Below are 12,992 nucleotides of genomic sequence, written 5' to 3'. Positions count from 1 at the left end.
CCCCTGTGACCCCGCGCCCCACCAAAAGGGCGGCCGCGCCAAAAGGCACCTCCAGCGGCAATCCGAAACCGGCTACCCCGTTGGAGACCACTGGCATGGACTTCCTGTCGCAGATGACAGTGAAGGATATCCTGCCACATATCATGATGGTTTTGCCACGCCTGCTCCAGGCAAAATCTCTCAAGGACTGTATTCAGTCCTTAATAGAGTGCCTCATGGCTGTACTGTCCAGGTATGGTTAGGCCCACCCTCAGACTCTTGCAGTGGAACGCCAACTCAGTAGTAGGCCGGACGGAGGAACTATGCCGTCTGGCCGAGGATCTACTGATAGACGTGATACTGTTGTCTGAGACGTGGTTGAACCCAACCAAGCAACTGACCCTTCGGAACTATTTTACATATAGGACGGATAGGCCAGTTCGACCCGGATCTCGCACCTCTGGTGGAACTGCGGTTTTAGTCCACAGACGCCACATGCATACGCGCGTTGTTCTTCATACAAACGTGATGGAGCAAACGTGTGTGCATGTGGAGCATCTGGGCACGGTGTATCGGCTGGTTTCGGCTTATAGCAAGCCGAACGACGCGGTAACCGGCGCAGATCTGGATGCCGTGCTGGAAAATTGGGATGGGCCCATGATACTCATGGGCGACCTCAATGCCAAACACGTGTCATGGAACAGCATTCTGACAAATCCGAATGGCAGATTGCTGTACGAAAGGGCGAGAGCCCGCCGCTTGGTCGTCGTAGGCCCTGAGGTGCCCACGTTCGTGCATCGCTCAGGCAGATCTAGGCCTGACGTGCTGGATATCGCAGTCATGAAGGGGGGTACCCTCCCATTCATGATTGAAACGATAGAAGACCTCAGCTCGGACCATTCCCCTGTCCTGTTGGAACTAGGTCAGGCAGGGGGTGGCCGAGATCCCCCGCCTATACCCCGAAGGTCAGTCAACTGGAAAAGGTTCTACGAGACCCTCCAGCGGGAGTACAGGCCGGTAAATCCTGAGCTCCTGAACACCCCGGAGGAAATCGACGACACTGTCGGGCGCGTCACGTCGTCAATGACTGAGGCCCTGGCAGGCAGCTCATCGGCCAAAACTCGAGCAGTTGTTCGAAACGACCTCCCTCCTCATATCTCCGAAGCCGTAACGGAGAAACGAAGACTGAGGAGGAGATATCGAATTACCCTGTCCCCCGCTGATAAGCGGGCCTTTTATAATCAAACGGACAGGGTAAAACAACTGCTGACAAGCCATCGAGAGGATTCGTGGAACGAATACCTCGCCTCGGTCTCTGACGACATCTCCTCGGTGTTCAGGTTGAACAGGAGACTGCGAGAAGGGAAGAAGCCTCGCCATCCGGTTGTGGGGCAGCGAGGTTTTCTTGCATACTCGGAGGCGGAGAGGGCCGAGGTATTCGCCGATACCTTGGAGGAGCAGTTCACTCCAAACCCCCCTCCCTCCCCGAACGACGAGCACACAACCGAGGTGGAATCCTTTCTTGTAGATTATTTCTCACAGGTGGAGGATGCCCCTCTAGAGATTGACCAAGTCACTGAAGCAGAAGTTTCCGCAGCCATTAAGGCCACAAGCCCCGACAAGGCCCCGGGTGTCGACGGGATCAGCGCCCGTGCATTCCGGAACATACCGGCCTCCGTGATTACAGCAATTTCGGTGATATTCACGTCCATTTTGTACGTTGGATATTTCCCGAATTGTTGGAAAACGGCCAAAGTCGTATGTTTACCCAAACCGGGGAAAAGTTTACTTTTCCCACGGAATTATAGGCCAATCTCCCTGTTACCGGTATTGTCTAAGTTGTTCGAGAGGATTTTTCTTGAAAAACTGAGGCGATACATGGAGGGAGAAGTGCGGCCCGAGCAATTTGGGTTCAGGGAGGGTCACTCAACCACCCTCCAACTGGTAAAAATAATAGACGACCTTGTCGGAGGCCTGAACAGGAAACGGGTGACTGCAGCCGTTTTTCTGGATGTGGCCAAGGCCTTTGACAAAGTTTGGCATAGCGGGCTGCTTTATAAGCTAGCGCGATCGGCGATCCCCTACCGCTATGTCAGACTGATGCGGTCATATCTGCTAGACCGACATTTTGTCGTGCGCGTAGGGGAAACGATTTCCTCCACCAGAGAAATAGCCGCTGGGGTTCCCCAAGGAGCAGTACTTTCCCCGTTCTTGTACACTTTGTACGTGAACGATATGCCGCTGTCGGAAGGGGTCAAAACGGCCCTTTACGCAGACGACACGGCATATTTCTACGAATCCGCAAATGTGGATTACGCGGTCCGGAGGCTCCAAAGGCAGCTGGACTTAGTGGAACCGTGGCTCGACATGTGGAGAATCAGGGTCAACGGTGAAAAATCGGTGGCCGTGATGTTCACATGCAAGACAAGAAAACCGACCAGAGAGCTGGAAATCTCAGGGGAGAAAATCCCTTTTGAGAAAACAGTTAAGTACCTGGGGGTGGTGTTGGACAGGCGGCTTACCTTCGGCGAACATGTAAATTATGCGACCCGGAGGGCTAAGGCCGCCAGAGCCTCACTATACCCAGTGCTGAACAGTGCCAGCCCATACCCACTGGCAACTAAGCTTCTCATTTTTCGGCTGTACGTACTGCCGATTCTAACATATGCTTACCCGGCATGGGGGGCAATGTTGAGCTCCTCGCTTCAAAAGAAGATCGAAGCCGTCCAAAACATCGCGTTGCGGACGATCTTTGGAGCTCCGTGGTTCGTCAGGAACGCCACTCTCCGATCTGATGCGAGATTTCAATCCGTGTCCGAGGTGGGGGTGGCGCAGGCGCGCAGACTGTTCGGGAGAGCGGCTGTGTCCGAACACAGTCATCTTCGGGACATCTGCAGAGAGGACCCAACTCCGACAGTTGTAAGGAAGCGGCCTCACGCCGTACTGGACGAACCACCGTGATGGTGCGGTGCGGTAGCCGAAAATCGACAAACCAGGCTTAGGGGCCTCCATATCGCATGAGCCATAAACGGAATAGTGCGTCAGACGCGTTTCCGGGGTCGCGAGTGAATAGTTTTTTTTTTCGCGAGTTATATAGTTTGAAGACTTCAAATACGGTAAGTCGCGCACAAAACAAAAACGCGGTCTAAAAAGGAAAGAAAGGAGAAAGAAGGGGAAAAAACGCGGTTTTTTTTTTTTTTTTTTTTTTTTCTTTCTTTTTCTCGCGTGTGTTTTGTTCTGTTTCTCTAGTTTCAGAAACGGGAGAAACGTGGATGTGGAACGACGCGTCGTGCCGTCTCATCCTGCCAGTCGAAAGGAAAGTAAAAATTAAATTTTTTTTTTTTTTTTTTTTTTTTTTTTTTTTTTTTTTTTCTCGTGTAGGTGTTCTGCTTCTTTTGTTGCAGATGCCAACAGCCACCACAAAAACAAATGGTTTCTTCACTGCAGCCACGCGGTCCCCCCAACCCCTTCTCAGACACACGCGTGTCTGAAGGTTAATAAATTACGTGGAAAGAATAATTACTGTTTACTTCTTTCCAGAAAATCGCCGCCCCAAAACCGCGATCGCGAATAGGTATCACCATCTGTAAGTTAAACTTACAGTAAGATAAAATAACCCAGCAATTGCGACTCCTCCGGAAAAGGGGACACATTGCTCCCTCCTTATAGCTAGTGCCCCGTTGTGGCGTATTCCTGCTAGCCTATTAAAGAGTTAGCACCGAAAGGACTTCAGTGGACGGTCTGAAGGGGAATTACGTCGGGAGGACAGGCTTTATAAGCCTAGCCTTCCGCGGTCGGCCCATGAAATGGGTTCGATAACGCTGGTTTAACAACGGATTGGAATGCAATTAAATCCGTCTTAAATTCACTAAAATAATAATAGACAAAACTTGAAAAATTAGATCCGAGATTAAAAAAAATAACCCTTTTAAAAACAAGCCCGATTAGAAAGATCCAGCAGCAAGGGACTCTGTCCAGGTTCTGCGATAAAGTAGGGAGTAATAGACTCCTGCCAACTTTGCATTCCATTCCATTGTAACAACTTTAATTGCATTTTGAAACTTTATAAATTCATTACTTGTAAACTAAAAAATTGAATTAATAACCAGAATTGCATCAATAAACTATAGTTTATAATTTAGTCAGAAACAGTATACCAGATACTGCTCTAAAAGTAGACAGATCTTTATCAATGAATCACAAAACCCTAATAATACAAATACATTGTTTTTTTATGTATATATACATGTAGCAAGCTATTTATGGCTTCTCAGAAACTAAAGTAATTAAACAAACTACTTTTTTGGTTCTTTTTGGTTTGGTAATAAATTTACAAACTCTATTGTTATGAATTACAACTGGCTTAGAAACCAAAATATACCAAATCTGTAATAGTAAAACAATTTCAATTTGTATGGATGCTAGTAGTGTAGATGAAACAGATATGATAGAAAGTTTAAATTTAGATTATGTATTTATTGCAGATGATATAAATACCTGATATTTGTTTTTGTTTGAAGAAAACATTATCGTGATCATGTGTCAACTGTGGTGGAGGTGAATCTAATGCCGGTTGCTTACATAACCTTCTTGGGCTAACACTGCGCCTCCCCTTTAAAATACAATACAATGCTTAAAGGTTTCATTCGTTCCGATAACAATGTGCTCATAAATTAAATTTAAAAAAATAAATGCTTAAGAGTAAAAATCATAGTCATAATAAAAATGTATACACCACAGAATATCTGGAAAGTAACCCCTGCATATGAATAATATACAGCAATTTGTGCTGGTGTAAATTGCAATTGCATATTATTTTAGGTCATCTGAACTCTAACTGTAAATCTTCTTTCATGCAAAATAATTAAGGGTAGTGCAAACAAATTATAAATTATTGAGATTTATGGCAAAATGTATAAGTTCGGGAAAAGTTTGGAAATTATGTCATGATTTTATACAGTTCCCATCTGAAAAATTTTAAAAAAGATACGTAATTGAGAACTGAGTCTGTGAAAAATGGTTTCTTTGTCTTACATCCTGTGACTTGACAACTATGAATTGCTATTATGAAAAATTCAAAGAGGATCTATTTACAACAATCTACTTTTAGAAACCAATGGATTTCACTTTTTAATTAGCTGAACATTTTTTAACATCATAGAACCAAGATGGATGTTGAGACATAAAATATAGTGCAAAGGAAATGTTAACAAACTTCAGTGGGGAAGGAACTTAAATAATTTTTAGAAAAATAAACTAAACTTTTCAATGCATATTTATTTTTCATCATTTAACTATTATCACATAAATGATTTATGTTAACTTTTCTTGAATTTAGTTTGAATACTGTTCAGCACTGACTACACAGTAAATTCTGTGAACAATAAATGTGTAGAATCTTTCTAGAAGTTATCAAAATACAAAATAAAAGAATTACCACAATTTCAGATCAAAATTTTATTTCTGATACAATTTAATTACTGCTGATAAGAAATATTAACTTAAAAGAAAGATTCTAGCTACTGTAAATAATCTAACATGTCAGTAAAGAGAAAACTACTCAATGCTGAAATTAATATTCTATTTTTCAGTCAAAAATACAAACGACAAAATAATGGAATCCTACGTACCTTAAAACATTACAGATGGATAGTTTAATTAAATAAAACAAAAAATATTTCAGATTACACATTTTTAGTTAAGTCTGAAAACCTGAATCTAATGTGAAATAATAACACACGATTTTACGTCTGAAAAAGCTTCAGTAGTATATGTTAAATGTCAAGATTTAAAGCAACATAATAAGGAAATTAATTATGAAATGAGAAATACCTCAGATGTAAAAAAAAAAAACATGTTACTATTTCAAAGAAACTATTGCATTTCACACATAAAAATACTAGATTGTATAAAAACACGTGAAGATCTAAATATGCAAGGTTATATACGATGAAAAGTAGTTTATTTCAGAAAGAGCATGGGTATAAGGTAAGTTATTCTGGTCCTTAAAGATTAAATTTAGTAGGCTAAAAAGAATAAAGCCAGTCGCATGGCAGTGAAATCTGGAAAAAATTTATTAATATAGAATGTAATAAAATGTTAAATTTTTAGTAAAACTTGAATTTCAATATAGCAAAAGAAGAATTATTTTCAGTTTATACAAGAATCAGATGCTAGGCAGAACAGCGGATGAAGAAATGTGCTCCACATTTCAGAGTGGAGCAAATGCATAAAAAAAAAATTGTGAAAATTAAGTAGCCACTGTTCTTTGGCAGAAATTAAAAATGAAATTTTGAACGGTACAAATTTATTTCTAGGATATAATTTCAATTTTAAAGAAATATGACTAAAACAAAGGTAATGAACTGTGAAAGAAAGGAGGATAATGAGAAGATATTACAACATGGAAAACAATGCTCTATAAAATGCAAAATTTTGTTATTTAGATAGTAAAATTACCATGTGTGGATGAAGTTAAGACGAAAATCAAAAGACTGGCATAAGCATATAGAGCTTTCATGTCTTAAAGTAATCTGATACTATCAAATAAAGATCTAAGAATTAAAAATACATCTTTGAAAATATTTCTGAATAGTACAATGATTCATGTTAGGGAAGATGGAGTAAAGGAAGAATAACCAGTTATTATGAAATGTCAAGTAAGACCTTCTCAAATGAACATTCTTAATATTATTACTCCTTTATTGTCTTGTTAATTCATTTCTAACAAAGTTATTATCTGTAACTTCTATTTAACTAAGATTATTACACATTACATGGTTTTATAATACTGAGTATTATTGTTTGATTTAATGCAATTGCCATTTTTAGATTTTATAAGTATATATAGTATATCTGAGTTTTACTATATGGGACATATTTTTACAAACCGTACAGATTTGGTCGAAAATTGACCGACACATTTTTGATTTAGCTAAAACTTTTTTTACATGTTCTATACGACAAAAAAAGATATACCTATTCGAGGATTTTTTTCTTTTCATTTTTTTGGAAAATAGAAAGGATTGAAAATTTAAGAATTTGGTGATTTTTGGCTTGTAGTATATTTTAAAAAAATTCATAACTCTGGTTCTATTTGAGCTACAGATTTCATTTTTTTTTTCATTTTAAAGGTAAAAGAACGAGCTTTAATACAAAAGTACTTGAAAAAAAATTATTTACAAATTGAAATTGTTATAAACAATTAAAATGTTTCAATCGATTTTTAACAATTGCCCCCCCACGTATCAAGTTTTTAAATATTTCTATCGTGTTCTCTGTCAAATTTCCTTTCAAAAACACTTTTTTTATCAATGGGGAAATAATTATTACTATATGAAAAAAATTAATTAATCTAGCATGTTCTTCGAATCAGCTGCGTATTGGTCGTTTCCGCTCTGTCAGTACTCCTCGTGCGATTCAGTAGCATGCGCTGTCACCCGCGTGCCGATGTGACGAACCGCGCTACCACGTAAAAAAAGTTTTAGCTAAATCAAAAATGTGTCGGTCAGAAAGGTGTTCAGTTTGTAAAAGAATGTCCCATATAATTAATTGGGTCATGTGACTATTTGGTGGCCGATGAAATCAGTACTCGTGTGTTATATTAATCATAATTTATAGCCATACACAACAACACAACATTGTTTCCTTTTCAGTATGTTACAATTAAAAATTTCCACATTTTGCTAATTTTAAATTTTTAAAATCTACAGATGGTGCAAATGAATTTGTTATGGTTTTAATAAATCTTTTGGGGTCAATATAATTTATTTATCTCATGTTTTATATTATATTTTATTTCTTTTTAAATTATTAAATGTCAATTTTTCCAGTATTTGGCAGTCTTATACTTGATTTACAAAATTGATATTTATATATTTTATGCATTTTAGTAAACCTTACTTTAGTGTTTGAATCAACTTGATAGATTAAACCGTTATTGTGCAATGAATAAAAAAAAAATACTGTTATGAATACTGTAGTTTTGTAGTGAATACAAAATTTTGATTTTGGTAGTCATTTTGAAGTGAACCCAATGGTTGATCACATCTGTTCATGTATTTTTGTAATCCTCTAATGAGTAAGATTTAGCTAAGGGTAGTAGAAAATAAATCAATTACAATGCAATAATGTCAAGTTTATAGTAAAACGTATTTATAGTACCAATCACTATTCAGCATTTTCTCCAGAATAAAACTTTCTCTTCAATGATATAAAAAACAATTAAAATACATATCAGTTTAAGAAATGTCAGAATACCTGAGGTGTATCCGTTTTCTCAAAACTATCTTGTTTTGTAAAGGAAAGAGAATCTAAATCACTTGGTGATCGAATTGCACCATCACCAAGTAGCCTGTGATCTGTAAAAAAAATATTTTTTTTTAAATATACTAATTTAATATATATTCCTGCAAGTTGTTAATGGGGCACCATTTCAAACACAGCTTTCCCCTACATCTGCTGCCATCACTCTCCTGCAAAAGTTTTGTATCCTGTAACTATAATCAGTATTTTAACAACAGAGGATGGATGTACAGCATAACCATATCAACTTTAGCAAGAGAATGCTTCCACTAGTAAAGTGCCAGGACCTAGGGTGAAATTCAGCAGTCCCATCTCAAGTAAGATGATGCTAGGCTAATAACCTGCTACATCAAATGTTTAAACTATTTTTTTAAACAAAAATAAGTAGTTCTACTATTTTAATTTATCTTTTAACATTTTATCTGTTTGCAATGCAGCTTGGTCAAGCTAAAGACATTCTGTGGTTTTTATTAATTTTTGAATTAAGGTTCTTTGTTGTTAGGCAGAACTTTATAATAATTTTTCATAAAATTATCTGTTTAAAGTGATATTTTTCTTTGACAGCATATTAGAGAGGTACAGTAGAGGGTAAGTTAACATCGCCAAGTCCCCAACAGCATATGGTCTCCCTTCCATTCTTGATGTCATTCACATATTTACTACGCAGAGAAAGAAGAAATAAGTTAAGGGGTGGAAAATCAGGCATCTATTATTTTAAGTAAAAAAAAAATTATCTTAAAATATACTATCTGTAGAAAATAATAATATATTTTCTGTCTAATAAGACTAATAAAAATTCTACTGTTAAACAAGTTATCCAGAAACTTACAAAAGTGTTTATTAAAAGATGAGAATATTTTGTTAAATTAGATATTAGAAAGTGGTGGTGATATTTTCTGTGTACATTTATAATATACAAATAAACATTTTTTGTTTTATTTAAAAATAAAAAAATAAGGGTAACATAGTAAATATGAATATTATTTTCATGTTTAAGTAAGAGGTATTTCTTTACCAGTATTTTACTTGAGCTGGCACAAAAAAGTTACATTAAAAGATTTCTACACAAATGTTGAAGATAAAATTTGGCAAAAAGATTGAATTTCTTTAAGCATAATAACTGTCTAAAAACCATTCTACAATGACTATAGCATTATGCCTTTATCAAAACTATATTAAATAAATAATTTATTTTTTCCCCATGGTGGCGTATTTAAAAAACTGAAATTAAAATCTAACAAAAACAAATGGTGATGTTAGTCACAATCTCCTTGACAGTCATCAGTTATTGAAGTCAAGTATTATTGCAAACCGTGCTTAGATAGAATACTCTGATCACAATGAGATTATTTTTGGCAATGTCTGAACTTTCCAAATCAATTACAACTGATTTTACCTTTTTAAATTTTAATTAATAATCTGTTAAATTAAGCATAAAATGAGTGAGGATGAATGTTCATAATCTATGAATGTACTATTTCACTACAGAAAGAAATACATTAATTTGTTGGTTTACAATTTATTTGTAGTTCTAGTCATTCTTATGTGAATGACACAAGTAAAGCATTCAAGGTATAAGCGACAACAACTACAGTTACATTCCCTGAATGATGTTAGCTATATAGCTTATAAAGGGAAACAATTGAAAGTGATATTTGTAGCGCATAATACAACTTTGTTTTGATGGGCACGGCATGGTGGTATACAACAGAATATTGGACTTTGTAATAACAGAACACTTTACTTCTTATTTTCTATGGTAAACCTGACATGGTAATTTCCATTCTGAAAATAGCTAAGATGTTTTTAGGAGTAATATGTCAAATCGTCCACAACCACTTCAGTTATAACCTAAAATGTAACTAGACCCAAAACTTTACAGTTATATATTTATATATAAAAGAAAATAATAAAATGTTTACTTATTGGGATGTACCAACTCTAAGAGGCAATATTAGCTTCAGGAGGTTAGAGAAGAGAAGAGAAGAGAAGAGAGATATGACAAAGAATTGTATTTATTGTGAAGGATAGTGACAAGGGATAGAAAGAAATTTGAGAAATATTGAAAACATGTATGTTAGTTAGCAGGAATGTAGTGCTGTTGAAGGATGTAATATTCAAATTGAACAACAAAGACATAATTATGTTAATGACAAAAACATTGCTTGTGTAATATTACTGATCTATTGATTGACTCTATTATTTATTACAACTTTAAGGGTTGATCTGTTATCTTTTAAATTGCAAATTGTTTCTTTTAATTTTTACATATTATAACACTAACAATAATTCGATTACTTTTAATTTATTTTTTTGGGATTATGAAAGTATGCCTATTACTTTGTGATTATCTTATATCCAATTAGAAGTATATCCTACTCTGGAATACTGTACACTCAGTAACAGTTGATTTTATGATAACTGGTCCTGAATTTCATACTGATATGGTCAGTCATACTTTACAAAAGACCATAACAATTAATAGTAAACTTAATTTATGTCCCATTCAATGGATGCAATGAACTAACAAACCAGAAAGTAATAAAATTTAAAAATGGACTGCACTCATTATTACATTAAAAAATTCAGTACGTTTTTACTTTTTTAACAATAAAATATTACTTTTGTATATCAATTCACACAAATCTGTAATGAATTTTTTTCTAAAAAAAAAAAAATACAGTAACATTGATGTTTGGTTGGAAATATAAAGTTTTGCTCGCTTTTTCTAATTAAATATAATACAAGAATCATAAGTTAAATAAAAAAATAAAAAAAATTAACCAAAAATTACCTTGCTCACATTTGACACCAAGTACATGTCGCACATGTTGTACAAGAGTAGGAATAGAACCTATAGGAAGTAAACGTTCAGGTACAGGTAATTCCAGTTGTGTGACACTATGTAATGATGTCTGATCTGATTGTGACAGATTATTTTCACTGTCCAACTCTACTGGAGAACCTGCAAATACATTTTGAATGAATTACTAAACCTCAGCAGTCAATTTCTTTTTTTTAACCTTCGTCAGTGAATTCTAGAAAGTATATGGATTGATATTTAGCATATTTACATAAATATAATAATATTAATTATTAAAAATCAAGCTGCTGGTTTAGAAAGCAGAATGTTTAAAAAAAATAATATAATATGATGTACAAGACCGTTATTTCACTGAAAATGAGGAATACAAAATATGAAGTACACAATACTACAAAACCTACTTCTTACTGCATATTATACTTTCATACTATTATCAGACTTCTACATAAAATTAATAAATCAGCTTTAAATTACTTTTTAAAAAAATACTAAAATAAATAAAATTATTGAAAACTTAAAAATAATCATTAAACAAGTGACTGAAAATATCTTAAAATATTTACATACCAACAGTTATGATATCCATTTTTGATAATGGCGAATCAGGAGATCCGTAAGTTTCTTCATGACGTGATGAACCACGAGTTACTATTGACCTTGAAACTGAAATACAAAAAGGAAATGGAAAACACTATTTAATTTTATTAACAAAAAACCAACCATCATTAAATGGAAATATTTAACAAAAATAAAAAAATACAGCAAAATCTCAGTTAATAATCACTGTATTCTAATGAATTCCATTCAACTATATTTCTGCTTATTGATTTTTTCTTTCAGAGGATCTTTTGGAGCTAATTAGCAGGATCTTCTTCACTGTAGTTACCAATAGTAATGTTATTAATGCTGCCTAAAAGGTTAGGAAACCACTTTAGTGTATATTTGATAATTATAAATTTTTTCATTTAACAAGTTGTTCTTATCAAATTTATAGTAAATTTCATATTGCTCAATTATATAGAGATCATGGCTTTTAAGGGTTTTGTAAAAAAAACAAAAAAAACTAGCATATACATTAATGCGAATTTCCTGTTTTTGAGGTTATTTCCAAAACTTGTAAAAGGGATCACTGTATAGGTTTTATAAGTATAAAAACTATATCCTCACTTAAACTATTCATAATGTATGGAAGGTAATTAGGGATAATATTTTATTAAATTACAAGGATACAAAGTAGAAATAAGAATGTCAGTGATTAAAGCCACATTTGGTAAACCAGTTTCGGTTAATCACTGAGTAATTAAACATTACTTGATGCAAGTATTATTTAGATGAGTATCTGACCTAAAGAGGATGTTGATATTTAGTTGCTGATTAGTGCAGTCACTGATATCAATTAAAATTTGGATAAAAAAAGTAATATAAGAAACAGGTTGGCAAACTATACCATAAAACAACTAGACTTCATTAATTTAATACTAGATTGCAAATATGGTAAAAAAATTCAAGGTTAGTAAAATAATAAATAAGTAGATAATTAAAGATGTATGCAGTACATTTTTAGATTAAAAGATTAGCACATAATAAAAGTGAATGAAGAATTTCATCAAATCAATAAGGAAATTATGAAAAAATGCATCACTTGCACTTACTTCATTAGATAGTTAATTTTAAATAATAAATATCTGTTTTGAACGATACTTAAATAGTTTAAATAGATGTGCTGTTTAAAATTTGTGAAAATCATAATTTAAACAGCATATTCAATTGAATGCAATCAGCAGTGAATGAATCAAGGGGAACAATATTTAACATAATATTAATTTTTCTTACAGATTTACTAAATATGGAATACATCAAAAAATGGAAAAGAAAATTTGAGAAA

General features: G+C 34.6%; 1 protein-coding gene across 1 annotated transcript in view; it reads right to left on the bottom strand.

Moving 5' to 3' along the window:
• Positions 1-12,992, bottom strand: part of unc79 (UNC-79 domain-containing protein) — a 183,383-nt gene that overhangs the window by 43,360 nt on the left and 127,031 nt on the right. The window contains exons 34-37 of the mRNA XM_075372061.1: positions 11,675-11,770; positions 11,078-11,248; positions 8,239-8,339; positions 4,477-4,591 (exon numbers count right to left, since the gene is read on the bottom strand). Of these exons, the coding sequence (XP_075228176.1) occupies positions 4,477-4,591; positions 8,239-8,339; positions 11,078-11,248; positions 11,675-11,770 (483 nt within the window). The remainder of the gene's footprint in view (positions 1-4,476; positions 4,592-8,238; positions 8,340-11,077; positions 11,249-11,674; positions 11,771-12,992) is intronic.

Source organism: Lycorma delicatula, chromosome 7, assembly GCF_047948215.1.
Source record: "Lycorma delicatula isolate Av1 chromosome 7, ASM4794821v1, whole genome shotgun sequence".
Classification (NCBI taxonomy): domain Eukaryota; kingdom Metazoa; phylum Arthropoda; class Insecta; order Hemiptera; family Fulgoridae; genus Lycorma; species Lycorma delicatula.
The sequence above is the reverse complement of the archived record's forward strand: the minus strand, read 5'-3'. Positions and strand labels throughout refer to the sequence as shown.